Source organism: Dendropsophus ebraccatus, chromosome 9, assembly GCF_027789765.1.
Source record: "Dendropsophus ebraccatus isolate aDenEbr1 chromosome 9, aDenEbr1.pat, whole genome shotgun sequence".
Taxonomy (NCBI): domain Eukaryota; kingdom Metazoa; phylum Chordata; class Amphibia; order Anura; family Hylidae; genus Dendropsophus; species Dendropsophus ebraccatus.
Genome location: NC_091462.1, coordinates 38346212 through 38361698, shown reverse-complemented (window position 1 = coordinate 38361698; position 15487 = coordinate 38346212). Strand labels below are relative to the sequence as shown.

The 15487-nt window shown below is 37.9% G+C and overlaps 1 protein-coding gene across 26 annotated transcripts in view; it reads left to right on the top strand.

Annotated features, from left to right (window-relative positions):
• The window catches only part of TTN (titin), a 237758-nt gene that overhangs the window by 149965 nt on the left and 72306 nt on the right, over window positions 1–15487 (top strand). For all 26 annotated transcript variants that reach the window (XM_069983050.1, XM_069983048.1, XM_069983045.1 and 23 more), the window contains 35 exons: window positions 1291–1557; window positions 1682–1948; window positions 2032–2298; window positions 2389–2528; window positions 3096–3222; window positions 3830–3972; window positions 4995–5118; window positions 5192–5458; window positions 5587–5684; window positions 5794–5962; window positions 6061–6327; window positions 6408–6677; window positions 7413–7691; window positions 7783–8191; window positions 8314–8438; window positions 8539–8805; window positions 8964–9233; window positions 9313–9615; window positions 9702–10004; window positions 10089–10276; window positions 10366–10480; window positions 10570–10854; window positions 10942–11093; window positions 11413–11560; window positions 11926–12103; window positions 12198–12319; window positions 12409–12696; window positions 12821–13117; window positions 13207–13393; window positions 13510–13625; window positions 13727–14026; window positions 14229–14528; window positions 14635–14740; window positions 14842–15038; window positions 15122–15427. In XM_069983050.1, the coding sequence (XP_069839151.1) occupies window positions 1291–1557; window positions 1682–1948; window positions 2032–2298; window positions 2389–2528; window positions 3096–3222; window positions 3830–3972; window positions 4995–5118; window positions 5192–5458; window positions 5587–5684; window positions 5794–5962; window positions 6061–6327; window positions 6408–6677; window positions 7413–7691; window positions 7783–8191; window positions 8314–8438; window positions 8539–8805; window positions 8964–9233; window positions 9313–9615; window positions 9702–10004; window positions 10089–10276; window positions 10366–10480; window positions 10570–10854; window positions 10942–11093; window positions 11413–11560; window positions 11926–12103; window positions 12198–12319; window positions 12409–12696; window positions 12821–13117; window positions 13207–13393; window positions 13510–13625; window positions 13727–14026; window positions 14229–14528; window positions 14635–14740; window positions 14842–15038; window positions 15122–15427 (7647 nt within the window). The remainder of the gene's footprint in view (window positions 1–1290; window positions 1558–1681; window positions 1949–2031; window positions 2299–2388; window positions 2529–3095; window positions 3223–3829; window positions 3973–4994; window positions 5119–5191; window positions 5459–5586; window positions 5685–5793; window positions 5963–6060; window positions 6328–6407; window positions 6678–7412; window positions 7692–7782; window positions 8192–8313; window positions 8439–8538; window positions 8806–8963; window positions 9234–9312; window positions 9616–9701; window positions 10005–10088; window positions 10277–10365; window positions 10481–10569; window positions 10855–10941; window positions 11094–11412; window positions 11561–11925; window positions 12104–12197; window positions 12320–12408; window positions 12697–12820; window positions 13118–13206; window positions 13394–13509; window positions 13626–13726; window positions 14027–14228; window positions 14529–14634; window positions 14741–14841; window positions 15039–15121; window positions 15428–15487) is intronic.

Genomic DNA, 15487 nt, shown 5'->3' with positions numbered 1-15487 from the left:
ATGTGGAAAACTGGGGGAGCTGGACATGTGGAAACAGGGGGAGCTGGACATGTGGAAACAGGGGGAGCTGGACATGTGGAAAACTGGGGAAGCTGGACATGTGGAAAACTGGGGGAGCTGGACATGTGGAAAACTGGGGGAGCTGGACATGTGGAAAACTGAAGGAGCTGGACATGTGGAAACAGGGGGAGCGGGACATGTGGAAAACTGGGGGAGCTGGACATGTGGAAAACTGAAGGAGCTGGACATGTGGAAACAGGGGGAGCTGGACATGTGGAAAACTGGGGGAGCTGGACATGTGGAAACAGGGGGAACTGGACATGTGGAAACAGGGGGAGCTGGACATGTGGAAACAGGGGGAGCTGGACATGTGAAAACAGGGGGAGCTGGACATGTGGAAACAGAGGGAGCTGATCATGTGGAAAACAGTGTGGGACATGGGGAAAGCAACTGAGCTTCAATACCACACACACACACACACACACACACACACAAGATAAAGACAGGGGTGGTGTTTTTTTCTAGAAGAGAGCAATCATGTTTTTCTTATCCTGAAGAACCTCTTTCATTTTATGTGTCTATATATGTAAATGTAGAAGCCTCTAACACTGCTCTTAATCTTAATTCACTATGAGTAATGGAGCAGAATATACCCTTTATTATTTAGAAAGCATTGTTGTCAAGTGAGGTTCCCTTTGGGTAACATAATCGGTTGGGGGCCCACTCAGACTTGCTCGCCCCCCCCTAGGCTGAACCCCTAGCTACGCCCCTGCAATATATAGTATAATATATATATAAGTATATAATAGCAAGACTCAATATAATATAACATATAAGTATACATATATATATAATGCCTAAAAACATAATGCAACAGCTCAAATGTGATTCTAGTTTAGGAGGACCAATTGGCCTTTGAGCATGTCTTTAAATGAAAAGTCCATTGAATTTAATAGTAAAAACGGTGAAAGGTTGGTGAAAAAGAAAACCTGTGTGTGAACAACTAAAAAATAACATCCGCTGTTTTCAAAAGAGATCCGAAAATAATTGTCATGATCAATATTTTGACATCCGTGCAGGCAACGTCCGTCATTTTATACATTGTATGCACTGGGCGTCCGTCATTCCATTGACTTCAATGCATTGCATTGAAGTCAATTACATAGTGGCAATAACGGACATCTTGTTAAAAGGAAAATGTGTCCTTTTCTCTTTTTATTGAGGTTGTGTGAACATAGCCATGGATTGTGTTATGAACCTTTTGTAACCAACACCTGTATATTTTCACAGAGCTTCCACTCATCTTCATTACCCCACTCACTGACGTCAAGGTGTATGAAAAAGATGAAGCAAGATTTGAATGTGAAACCTCCAGACTGCCTAAGACTTTCCGTTGGCTGAAAGGATCCCAGGAGCTTTCAGGAGATGACAAATACGAGCTTCTTGCTGAAGGCACCAGACATTCTATGGTGATCAAATCAGTTGCCTTTGAGGATGAAGCCAAATACATGTTTGAAGCAGAGGATAAGAGAACCACTGGAAAACTCATCATTGAAGGTTTGCTTTTGTCCGTTATTTATTTCTTCCTATTAGAAGTAGCCTAGGTGCACACAAATCTTTCGATTTTTCAATGCCATCTATGCTTTTTACAAAACATTGTGTTTGTATGTGTGTGTTTTAGGCATTCGTCTTGAATTTGTGACACCACTCAAAGATGTAACTGTTAAAGAACAAGAAACAGCTGAATTCACTGTTGAATTGTCTCATGATAACATCCAAGTTAGTTGGTTGAAGAATGACCAGCGCCTTCATCCTAGCAAGTCAGTTTCAATGCATGACGATGGCAAATTCCACACTATCAAATTCAAAGATGTCACTCTGGATGACACCTCTCTGATTAAAGTTGAAGCTATGGGAAAAACAAGTGATGCCAAACTTACTGTGCTTGGTAAGTTTGAACAAAAATGCCTTCGCGGGGAAAAATATCTGCTAACCTATTTTGACATTTATAATTGTATGCTTTTCTTGCAGAGGGCGATCCATATTTCATCACCAAACTTCAAGACTACACCGCTGTGGAGAAGGATGAAGTTGTGCTGCTCTGTGAGGTCAGCAAATCCAAAGCGCCGGTAAAATGGTTAAAGGATGGACAGGAAATAGTCCCATCCAAAAACATCATAATTAAGTCAGACGGAAAGAAACGTATTCTTACCATCAAAAAGGCTTCAAAGAAAGACATCGGTGAATACACTTGCGACTGTGGTACTGACCAAACAACTGCCAAGCTCAACATTGAAGGTGACTTATATAAACCATTCACAAACTCATCATTTTGTGCCATGAAAGAATTTTTTTTAATAACATCCGTTTTTTATTTATCTGCTATAGAGCGTGACATCAAGGTTGTCCGCCCTCTGTACAGTGTGGAAGTTATGGAAACAGAAACTGCTCGTTTTGAGACTGAAATTTCTGAAGAAGAGGTGCATGCTAACTGGAAGTTGAAGGGAGAGGCTTTACATTCTTCTCCAGTAAGTATTTCTAGCATGAGCTAAATTTAGTCTTACCTTTTCTGGTATTTTTTCAAAGCTGTGAGCTGTTTTACATTGAAGTACATATTTCCCCTTACCCAAAAGCTTAAAAATAAAAAAGTCCCCTGTTATACTAGTTTTATCCTTTCAAAGATACAGCTCGAATGTAGTCCTCTGTATAGGCCATAAGTAAACCTTTTAAAAGTACTACAAATAAATTACCCCTACCCACACATTATACTCAGGTTCCCTGGTATGCCATACACTGACCTGACAATCTAATTTTTTTTTTTTTTACTTTTACAGTAACCCTAAACTAAACGTTAAAACAATGAATTTATGTAGAGATAGTTTAGCTTCCTTTTAATTGCAGGAATATGGTGAAAATATATTTTTGTAAAATGTATGTATATATATATATATATATATATATATATATATATATATATATTACACCTAAATGAGTATATAAAATATATGTATGTATATAAAGGGCTTAGCAAGGTCGAAACAGAGGAAAATGTGAAATTTTTAATTACAATGAATTTTTTAAATGTGTTTTCTTAGGATTGTGAGATCAAAGAAGAGGGCAAAAAGCATTTCCTCATTCTTTACAATGTCCGTATGGACCAAGCTGGTGGAGTAGATTTCCAAGCAGCTAATGCAAAATCCAGTGCACATCTCAAAGTGAAAGGTAATGCATTGCTTTAATTCAAATATGTAACTTTGATATATAGTATTGTCAGTATGATATAGGGGATATCTATTTTATGTATAGAAAATCGACCAGCTAGTTAGTGAGAAAGTATTGTGTAATCATTGATACTATGGATGCTTATCTAATAAGTTGTTATGAAAGAGGATAGTTACAAAGAAAGACTTGCTGTGTTGGCATGTTAACTACATTATGGTTATAATTTTGGAAAGTGCCAAGAGCTTGATTGACAGCAGCAGATAAAATAGCCAGGTGCCACCTGTTCCTGTCCAATAGGAGGCTTGCTATTTTAGAAGAGGTATGCCATATGTAGCAGAAGACATGTGGTTGATTGGTGGGTAGACAGATGCTACACACATACTATATACTGCTGACTGTTCAATGTAAGGAAACACCATATGCAAATTGAGGCAGTTCCCACCCCCTAGTAGCTCCTGGAGGCCACAGTCAGAGCAAGACTTTAAATAGTTTCAGTGCAGCCCTCAGCATCCTGGTGGGAAGCCGCAATGGAAATTGGAGGGTAAAGGGCCTGTGCTCTCCTGCGAAGGAGGATTTTAATGGAAAATGTCTTCTTCTGTTGGAAAAGCCCGAGTAATTGGCCTGCTAAGGCCCTTGAAGGATGTGACTGTAACAGCTGGGGAGACGGCTACCTTCGAGTGTGAACTTTCTTATGAAGGGATCCCTGTGGAGTGGTTCCTTAATGGACAGAAACTGGAACCAAGCGATAAGGTTAGAAAGCTTTAACAATTTATATTAAAATAAAATCTGTGAATATTAGCAGGTTTTTGTATTTCAAACTCATTCATATTTGTTAAATGAGCAAAATAATTGAAGTTTTATGTACAATGCAAATTTGGTATCTTTAACTGTAACTAACTGAAAAATATTAGAATTTTTTAAATTATTTAGTTGATATTGTGTCTATGATAAGGTATGGTTAGTAACATGCCTTGCTTAATTCGTTTTTCATTCACTTGATAACAGTAGTAAAGGATTGTGCATATATGGGGATTAGAAGGCTTAAGATTCCATTTCAGGCAATTGACAGCATAACTTTGTGCCCAGATTTGCACTCCAAGTGCTCTCTCGTCTGCTATTTTTATCCCAGCTTCAAGTGCTCCTTTTACATGTCAAGATACCAGAGCACTAACTAATTAAAAAACATTATTCTAACCTTACTGCATTAACAAGCAACCAGTTTTATGTTACATATTATAATTTTACAAAAAATTGGAACGGTAAGGTATAGTATTTGTGATATTTAGCATATAAAATAAATTTGACTTTTTTTTTTATTTTTTTATTACCACTATAATTATTATGCATCATTATTATATCATCATTAGCATTATTTTTATCTTATTTATAGCATTATACAGGAAATGTTCTACTAAAAAAGTAGAAAAAAATTAGTTATGTAAAGTACAGAGAAAGAAAATACTGCTTATGATGAATTATATACAACAATGCATAGTTAAATAGATAAATAGTTAATTGCCTCTATTGTGTAGTTTTGTTTTCCTTTTTATAGAAATGCTATACATATTAAAATTTATAGCAATTTATTTAAAAACAAAATAAAATAACTTGCATTGCTCATGTAACCAGGATTGCGTGGGAACATGGCTTATGTTTGCAAGCCTATAAGAAATAGTATGGGCTTACTTGTTTTCTGTAAATGCGAAGTAGTAACAAGTAGGTGTTAATCTAGTATGGAGAGTCTCATAATGAAAGAGTATTTGTATTGATAGATTGTAACACGTGCTGAGGGAAGAGTTCACACTATCACACTAAGGGATGTGCAGCTGCCAGATGCTGGAGAAGTAAAACTTACTGCTAAAGACTTCAAGACACAGGCCAACTTGATAGTTAAAGGTAAAGTTTCTCTCTTTCTGTTTCCAAGCATAAGCACATAGAGCACTAAGCTAACTAATGTTTAACCTTGTAGAACCTCCAGTTGAATTTACCAAACCTCTCGAGGACCAAACAGTAGAAGAGGAAGCCACTGCAGTTCTTGAGTGTGAAGTGTCCAGGGAAAATGCTGAGGTTAAATGGTTTAAGAATGGCACAGAAATCCACAAGACCAAGAAATATGACATTATTGCTGATGGCCGAGTCAGAAAACTTATCATTCATGGCTGCACACTGGATGATGTAAAGACATATACTTGTGATGCCAAAGGTTTCAAGACGTCTGCATTCTTGAATGTAGAACGTAAGTTGCTATATCTAGGCATTTATTCTACTTAAATCCACAGGTTTATTAATATTTTATACATTTATTTAATTTGAGATATTGAATGGGAAAAAAACATATGACTCAAATATTAATCTTTTCCACAGCTCCATTTGTTGAATTCACCAAACCACTTACAGACCTTGAAGTTAAAGAGAAGGAAACCGCACGCTTCGAGTGCGAGATTTCCCGTGAGAGTGCCAAGGTACCTTCTGATACTTTATTATTCATTTCTAAGTGTTCTAGATGTTGTACAAACTATAAATATATTCAGTTTTCTTTCCTCTACTAACTTTGATAACTTTTTGCCAAAGGTGCGGTGGTTCAAGGATGGAATTGAAATTCGAAAGGGCAAAAAATATGATATCATTTCCCAAGGAGTGACACGTGCCTTGGTTGTGAGCAAATGCGTATTTGATGATGAGGCAGAATATGTCTGTGAGTCAAAAATGGCCAGAACCTCTGGACTGCTTACAGTCATTGGTAAGTTCTAGCTACATACCATAATCACATAAAAGAGAATGGAAATGTAACATGCTATGTAGTATTGCCATTATCTAACCCGGTCTTTTGTATTACAGAGGAAGAAGCTTATTTCACTAAAAATCTTCCTAATATTGAAGCATCTGAATCTGACTCTGTCAAACTGGTTTGTGAGGTCTCAAAGGCCAGCGCTGATGTCACTTGGTTTAAAGGAGACACTGAGCTACCAGATGGCGGAAGATATGAGCACATTGCTGAGGGCAGAAAACGAGTTTTAATCATTAATAATATTAACTTGGCTGATGCTGGAGAATACAACTGTAGATTGCCAAGCTCCAGAACAACAGGAAAGCTTGGAATAAAGGGTAAGTAATGTCTTTATATTGATATAAAACATGTTATAATTTTTAGGATATCCTGGTAAACTCATGTCTCCTCTTTTTAGAACTTGCCGCTGAATTTATTTCCAGACCACAAAACATTGAGGTGCTAGAGGGCGATAAAGCAGAATTTGTCTGCTCTGTTTCAAAAGAAGCTTTTGAAGTCCAATGGGTCAGGGATGATGTGATCCTTCAGTCTGGTGATAAGTACGACATCCTTACTGATGGCAAGAAGAGAATTCTTGTTGTTAAGGATGCAGTACCAAAAGACGATGAAGGAACCTATGCCGCCATGATTGGACAATCCAGGGCACCAGCACAACTGAAAGTCATAGGTAAGTTATAAGACATGAAAATAAATATTGTCCTAAAAAGAATGTATAGGTCAAACATTTAGACTATGTTCACACATAGTATTTCCATCAGGCTTTTAGTCAGTGTTCAACCAAAAGCAGGAGTGGGTTGAAAACACAGAAACTGGGCATATCTTTCCATTATAATTTTGCCCTGTCAGTTTCACTTCTTATTTTGGTTGAAAAAGAGTGCCGAAAAGACAAATGGAAATACTATACATGAACATAGCCTAAAGCTAGCCATACAGATTAGATAAATATTGCAGATCCGTTTCTACTGACTGATTTTGATATTTTGTTCTCAAGGACATAAGCCACTGCTAAAGGAGGCTGGCTGCTGCTTTCTCCTCATTCAGAACATATGCACGCTCGGTCATGATGAGTGTGCATATACATATGAGGGTCAGGAGAAATAGCTGTCAGCCAAACAAGCTAACACCTATCCAATATGTATGACCACCTTAAGGCCATGTTTATTTGGAGTAAAATTGACTGTATTTTTAACCATAAAATGCCCATGAAACATAAGTTGTAAACTCTGCACATTTTCTTGTGTTTCATTGTTTTCAATGGAGTACACACACAAGGGGAAAAAGTCAACCGTTAAGTCAATGACTGTTTAAATATGTACCATATTCTTTATTTGTATATGATGCATGTGTGTCTGTTATGTCTAATTCTTATTCTGGGCTTAACATTGAATGTTTCGCTTTGCAGAGAGACTCAGGATCGTAACTCCTGTTAAGGACCAACAAGTTAAAGAAGGACAAGAGCTTGTCTTTAACTGCGAAGTCAACACAGAAGGGGCCAAAGCTAAATGGTTCAAGAATGATGAATCAATATTTGACAGCCCCAAATATGTCATGGTACATAAAGATTTAGTTTATACTCTTAGAATAAGAGATGCTCACCTAGATGACCAAGCCACCTACACAGTACAACTGAGTAACAACAGAGGTGAACAAGTGAAGTCTTCCGGAGCTTTAACTGTTTCAGGTAAAAAGCTAGTGAACGAGTTTTCAAGAAGTACTCCACTACATCAGATTGCAATGTCTTAAATCATATTTATTTTCATGTCCTATTTCAGAGGAGGACCTGAGGATTGTTGAACCCATTGAAGATATCGAGACAATGGAGAAGAAATCAGTCACTTTCTGCTGTAAAGTCAATCGTCCAAATGCAACAGTCATGTGGATGAAGAACGGCCAGGAAGTTGTTTTGGACAAAAGAGTTTTGTACAAAGTTGACAAATTCAAACATTCTCTGATCATCAAAGACTGTGGGTTTGTTGATGAAGGCGAATACACTGTCATTGCTGGACAAGACAAGGCAGTGGCAGAGCTTTTGATCACAGAAGCCCCAGCAGATTTTGTACAACATCTACAAGACCAAACTGTTATTGAATTTGAGGATGCAGTATTCACATGCCAGCTCTCCAAGGAGAAAGCAGCAGTGAAATGGTACAGAAATGGCCGGGAACTCAGAGAAAACAAAAAGTAAGAACATTGGGCATTTTATGCTGATATTTCATCCATGTACTATTATCAGAATTTTACTTGTAATATATAATATACTTGTACTATATGATATATATTTATTTTAATTTTTTTTTCTTAAGATACCAATTTGAGAAAGATGGAAGCCTCCACAGACTTATTATCAAAGACTGCAGACCAGAAGACGAGTGTGAATATTCTTGCGGAGTCGATGAGAGGAAATCCAGAGCTAGACTTTTTGTTGAAGGTACACATATATAATTGTTAACACAAATATACCCAATAACCCCAATTTCTATATATTGTTTATTTTATTCTCATCTACAATTTTTCTTTATTTTATTAAGAAATTCCAATTGAGATTATCAGGCCACCACTTGATGCCTACGAAGCACCAGGTTCAGATGTCATCTTTGAGGCCGAATTAAACAAAGACAGAGTTGAAGTCAAATGGTTGAGAAATAACATGATCATTGTCCAGGGAGACAAACATCAAATGATGAGTGAAGGAAAAGTCCACAGAATGCAAGTGTGTGAAATCCGACCCCGTGATCAGGGTGAATACAGATTTATCGCCAAAGACAAAGAAGCAAGAGCAAAACTTGAGTTAGCAGGTACAGTAATTTTTAATGAATACTCTATGTCTATTATACCATAATGTAACAAGAATACATTAACGTAATGGAAATACAGTGTTTACATTTTTATCTGAAAAATAAATTTAATAAAGCAAGTAGAAATAAATGTATTAATCGCATTGTGTCATCAACAGCTGCACCAAAGATCAAGACAGCAGACCAGAACATTGTGATTGATGCTGGCAAACCACTTACAATGAATGTACCATACGACTCCTATCCAAAAGCTGAAGCTGAATGGCGTAAGGGAGATGAAACTTTACCTGACGTTTATGTTGATACTACAGCAAATAACTCAAGCTTCAGAATCCCTGAAACAAAGAAAGCTGACAAAGGATTCTATACAATCACACTGCACAATAAACATGGCAAGGCAGAAGCACATATCAATCTGGATGTAATCGGTAAGTTATGCTTTGATGCTATGGGAATGTCTTATTTTTTATTTGAACTTTAATAACAAAAATAAAAAAAACTTTTCAGATGTTCCTGGACCTGTTCGAAACCTTGAAGTTGTTGACACATTTGATGGAGAAGTCTGCCTGGCTTGGGAAGAACCAGAGAGCGATGGTGGTAGTAAAATCACTGGCTACATCATTGAAAGAAGAGATGTTAAGCGTAAGACCTGGGTACTCGTCACTGACCATGCAGATAGCTGTGAATACACAGTCACTGGACTCCAGAAGGGTGGTGTGGAATATCTCTTCCGTGTCAGCGCAAAGAACAGAGTAGGTGCTGGAGAACCAGTAGAAACAGATAGACCTGTTGAAGCCAAGAGCAAGTATGGTAAGCACTAAACAACAATGGTGGAAGAAAGGCAATTTTTATTGTGTTATAGATTATAATTTTATTTAAATTATTCTATATTATAGATGTTCCAGGACCTCCTTTGAATGTAGATGTTGTTGATGTCAATCGCTTCGGGGCTTCACTGACCTGGGAACCACCAGAGTACGATGGTGGATCACCAATAACTGCATACATTGTTGAGCTGCGTGACAGAGCTTCAATCAAGTGGGATGCTGCCATGGTTACTAAACCAGAGGAGCTGGGAGCAACTCTTAATGATGTTGTGGAGAACAAGGAATACATTTTCCGAGTGAGAGCTCAAAATCAAGCTGGTGTTGGCAAACCAAGTGCCGCAACACGCGCTGTAAAGATCCGGGATCCTATTGGTATACACATGCTCATAGCTGATATAAATTCAACTAAAATGTTACTGGTTTAAGACAACTAATAGTGTGTATTATCCTTTATAGATAAACCAAGTCCTCCTATCAATCTTACTCATGCTAAGCAAACCAAGGAATCTGTTCAACTTACATGGGAGCCTCCTCTTCAGGATGGAGGAAGCCCAGTATTAGGCTATATTGTGGAGAGATGTGAAGAAGGCACAGACAAGTGGGTTCGTTGTAACGTGAGACTCATACCCGATCTTACATACAAGGTGTGTTGAAAGATGGCAGATTATGGCAGATATTGTTATAAAAATAAGAGTTCCTATTTAGTAATAATCTGATAAATGTTTTATGTCAGGTAACCGGCTTGAAGCCATTGGCAAAATATTACTACAGAGTCTCTGCAGAGAATGCTGCCGGCATATCAGATCCTACAGAAAGCCTAGGACCACTTACCGCAGATGATCCTCACTGTAAGTATCTAAATTGCTTCCCAAAATTTTCATTTCAAATACGGACAAGAGTATTTACCTATATATTGTATAATTTTCTTATTTTTTAGCACCACCCACCATGGATTTAAGTGCTTTTAAAGATGGCCTTGAAGTCATTGTTCCTGAGCCTCTTAAAATACGTGTTCCTATCACTGGCTACCCAACTCCTACTGCCATATGGTCAGTGAATGGTACAGTCTTGGAAAATAATGAACGTGTTAAGATCGATACAACTGCAACCTTTGCAGAGCTTGTTATTTCTCCAAGTGAACGTCCTGACAAAGGAATATATACTTTGGAGCTTCAAAATCCTGTTGCCTCAGTGTCTGGAGAAATTAATGTTAATGTTATTGGTAAGTGCTGTTAGGCTTTATTGCCCAATGACAATTTGGAAGGAAGAATATTTTCATTCTTATCTCATGGTGTAAAACTTTTTTTAGCTCGTCCAAGTGCTCCAAGGGAGCTGAAGGTTGGAGACCTCACAAGAAGCAGTGTCAATCTGTCCTGGGAAGCACCTGAGAATGATGGTGGCAGTCCATTGACTGGATACCTTATAGAGAAACGAGAAGTCAACCGCAAGACTTGGGCTAAGGTGAGTAATAAAGGTGTCACAGTACTACATACCCATAAACTATATGGGTCACCACTCTAGAGAAGCCTTACACAACATAATAGGAACAGTCTTACCAAGCTGGTGCCCTCCCAGGGAGTATATCTGAGGCATTGATATAGATAAGCTCCTCAGGCTGGAGACAGTGGTACTGTCTCTGCAAAGCCCCTCATTTTCAATTTTGAATAGATATACTTTTAAAAGTTAATTTTGACTAGAATTATAACCATATTCAGTTCAAAATTGCCCGTATTACTAGTAAACTACAAATAGATTTTAATAAAGCTTTGTTCTGTTTTAGGTTATTGAAAATGTCCTTGACCAGGAATTCACTGTCTCTGACCTTATCCAAGGCAAAGAATATCTATTCCGTGTTTCAGCTTGTAATAAGTGTGGACCAGGAGAACCTGCATACATTGATGAACCAGTCAACATGTCTGCACCAGCAAGTGAGTCAACATTAAATATATACATTTGAGTATATGAAACATACATTTCTAGTGTAAACTTTTTTTTTACTAATTTACTCTGTACTCTCCAAGTGGATGGGGCTTAACATAAAGGGGCATGGCCTCCCCCACCCATGTAGTTTCCTAAAATTTACACTTTAAAATAGGCTTTAATTGTACAGCAGCTCCTATCTGGCACACATTTCACTTTCAGGTGCACAGATAGTCTGTCCAAGTTAAGGCAGAGAACTGCTTCTAAGACTAGCTGAAGACTAGCATATCAAGTTCTGGTCTTTAATAGATATGGGCCATATATTTTTCAATATATTGTTTAAAAACTCATTTACATTCTTCTTTTATCACAGCTGTTCCTGATCCACCTGAAAATGTTAAGTGGAGAGATCCAACTGCTAAAGGAATCTTCCTCACATGGGAACCACCCAAGTATGATGGTGGTTCACGCATCAAGGGATATCTGGTGGAGAAATGCCAACGTGGAACTGACAAATGGGAAATTTGCGGTGATTCTGTCATAGAAACTAAGTAAGTTTGATCTTTCTTTACACGAGGTGTCATAGAAACATAGTAGAAACATATTTTTTTCTTTTCTTACATGAAAAATGTTTCTTCTTTGCAGACTTCAAGTAGACGATCTTACTGAGGGTCAATGGTATTCATACCGTGTAAAAGCACTCAATAGACTTGGTGCCAGTAAACCAAGCAAGCCAACAGATGATATCCTTGCTACAGATCCTAAAGGTATTTAACATTCTGGACATTTCATTCTATGCACCATACCTGCAATATGCTATATGTGTGTAACATACTCTTCCTCTTTATTAATACAGAGGCACCTGAAATTTTCTTGGATGTTAAGCTAATTGCTGGCATAACAGTGAAAGCTGGAACCAAGATCGAACTACCAGCTACTATTACTGGGAAACCAGACCCTAAAGTTACATGGAACAAAGCTGACTCTCTGCTGAGAGTGGACAAGCGAATTGCTATTGAAGCCACACCTGGACATTCTACAGTTGTTATTTCAGACAGCACAAGAAGTGACTCTGGAACCTACATAATAGAAGCAGTTAACACCTCTGGCAGAGCTACAGCAGTTGTTGAAGTCAATGTTTTAGGTATACTTTTTTGCTTTTAGTTTGACTTACTTAAAGTCTAGAATGCAAACTTATTTGGTTACCTGTTTTCTTCTTATCTGTGTATTACTTAATTCTACATATCAAATGCTTTTTTTATACACAGATAAGCCTGGTCCTCCAGCTGCATTTGATATTTCTGAGATTACCAATGAGTCTTGTGTACTGACCTGGAACCCTCCGAGAGATGATGGTGGCTCAAGAATTACCAACTACATTCTGGAACAAAAAGCAGGGGACAGTGAAATTTGGCACAAACTCTCTTCCACAATCAAAGAGACTCGCTTTAAGGCTGCAAAACTCACTCCTCTTAAGGAGTACATCTTCAGAGTGGCTGCTGAGAATATGTATGGTATTGGAGAGCCCGTACAATCTATCTCCATGATTGCTAAATACTCATTTGGTAAGAGAACACTTTCTTGGTTTGTCTACAAAATTCCGAAGTTATAGCTCAGTGAACGGTATATTATAATTTTAATGTACATTTTATAGATCCCCCTGGACCACCAACTCATCTTGAACCTTCTGACATTACAAAAGACTCAGTGACTTTGACCTGGCTTGAACCAGATGAAGATGGCGGAAGCCCAATAACCGGATATTGGGTTGAAAAACTTGATCCTGAAACCGGAAAATGGGTCAGATGCAACAAGACTCCAGTTAAAGATCCTACATATAGGTAACCAAACCATTAACATTTATGATAATTATCATACTTGTTGTAAATATATGTGTACATAACAATATATCAGTAAGTTGCAACGCATATTAACAGTACATTTGTATCTAAAACAGAGTTAAAGGTCTTACAAACAAGAAGAAGTATCAGTTCCGTGTTTTGGCAGAAAATCTTGCTGGTCCTGGAAAACCAAGTAGAGAGACTGAGCCTATCTTAATTAAAGATCCAATTGGTATGTTTCATTTTTACTCATACAACAAATCCAATATCACATTATATAATATTGTGAATAGGACATTATTATAAACCTACATTATTTTGCTTCCAATACAGATCCACCATGGCCTCCCGGCAAACCAACTGTTAAAGATGTTGCTAAAACATCTTTATTCTTGAATTGGTTGAAGCCAGAACACGATGGTGGGGCCAAGATAGAGTCCTATATCATCGAGCTGCTGAAGACTGGAACTGATGAATGGGTTAGAGTGGCAGAAGGCGTACCAACCACAGAACACTTTTTGAAAGGTCTCATGGAAAAACAGGAATACTCTTTCAGAGTAAGAGCCGTAAACAAGGCTGGAGAAAGTGAGCCTAGCGAACCAAGTGACCCAGTGCTCTGCAAAGAGAGACTTAGTAAGTTAAACACAAATTAGTCCAAGATACTATGTACAATATGTAAAGTGTCACTCTACTGACAAATGTATAAAGTGCTGTACCCAAGCATAGCCAATGTAATAGCTTCTGATAACCTAACATAAGGCCTTATGTATGTAGCAAACCACTTATAGATTGTGCATGATGATCTATACTGCTAATGACCTGTTTTCTTATTTAGATCCTCCTTCTCCACCCCGCTGGCTTGAAGTTGTTAATATCAGTAAGAATGTAGCAGATCTTAAATGGACTGCTCCTGAAAGAGATGGAGGCTCTCCAATCACCAACTACATCGTTGAAAAGAGAGATGTTAGGCGCAAAGGCTGGCAGACAGTTGACACCACAGTAAAGGACACCAAATGTTCAGTGACACCACTTTCTGAAGGTTCCTTATATGTGTTCCGAGTGGCTGCTGAGAATGCAGTGGGACAGAGTGAATATTGTGAACTGGAAGACTCTGTATTGGCCAAAGATACATTTAGTAAGTTGTCCTTAATACTGAACATCAATTTAAATGTATATTCATTAGGCAATACTGTCTCTAAAATATTAGTTTTCACACTTTAACACTCATTGTGTACTTTTAGCTACTCCTGGACCACCATACGCTCTGACAGTGGTTGATGTAACGAAGAGACATGTTGAGTTGAAGTGGGAAGCACCTAAAAACGATGGAGGAAGACCTATACTAAGGTAAGCTACACATATAAGACTTTATATGGCATCCATAGACTTTATCATGTTGCTTTGACATGTAAAGCTTTATTGAAACACTTTCATGTTATTTCAAACAGATATGTTATTGAAAAGAAAGAAAAGTTGGCCACACGCTGGGTGAAAGCTGGCAGGACAGCTGGCCCAGACTGTCAGTTTAAGGTAACAGATGTTATTGAAGGCACAGAAGTTCAGTTCCAGGTTCGTGCAGAAAATGAAGCTGGTGTTGGTCACCCAAGCGAACCTACAGATATGATGGCAATTGAAGACCCAACAAGTGAGTAAAGACTCAAAAAATGTAAAGAAATACCTTCACGTTAGAATTTAAAAATTATCTTAAATTATTACAATTTTTTATAGGTCCTCCATCACCTCCTCTTGAGTTACATGTTACTGATGCAAGCAGAAACCACATCTCTATTGCCTGGAAGCCTCCAGAGAAAAATGGTGGCAGCCCAATTATTGGATATCATATTGAGGCATGCCCAGTAGGCACTGAAAAGTGGATGAGAATCAATTCACGACCAGTTAAAGAGCTGAAGTACAAAGCTGAAGAGGGCATTATTCCTGATAAAGAGTATGTCCTTCGTGTCAGGGCTGTCAATGCCATTGGTGCTAGTGATCCATCTGAAATTTCAGAGAATGTGTTTGCTAAGGATCCTGACTGTAAGTATATTATTTAGATTGTATATAAATGAATATTAAAATTAAAATTGCCATACTTAA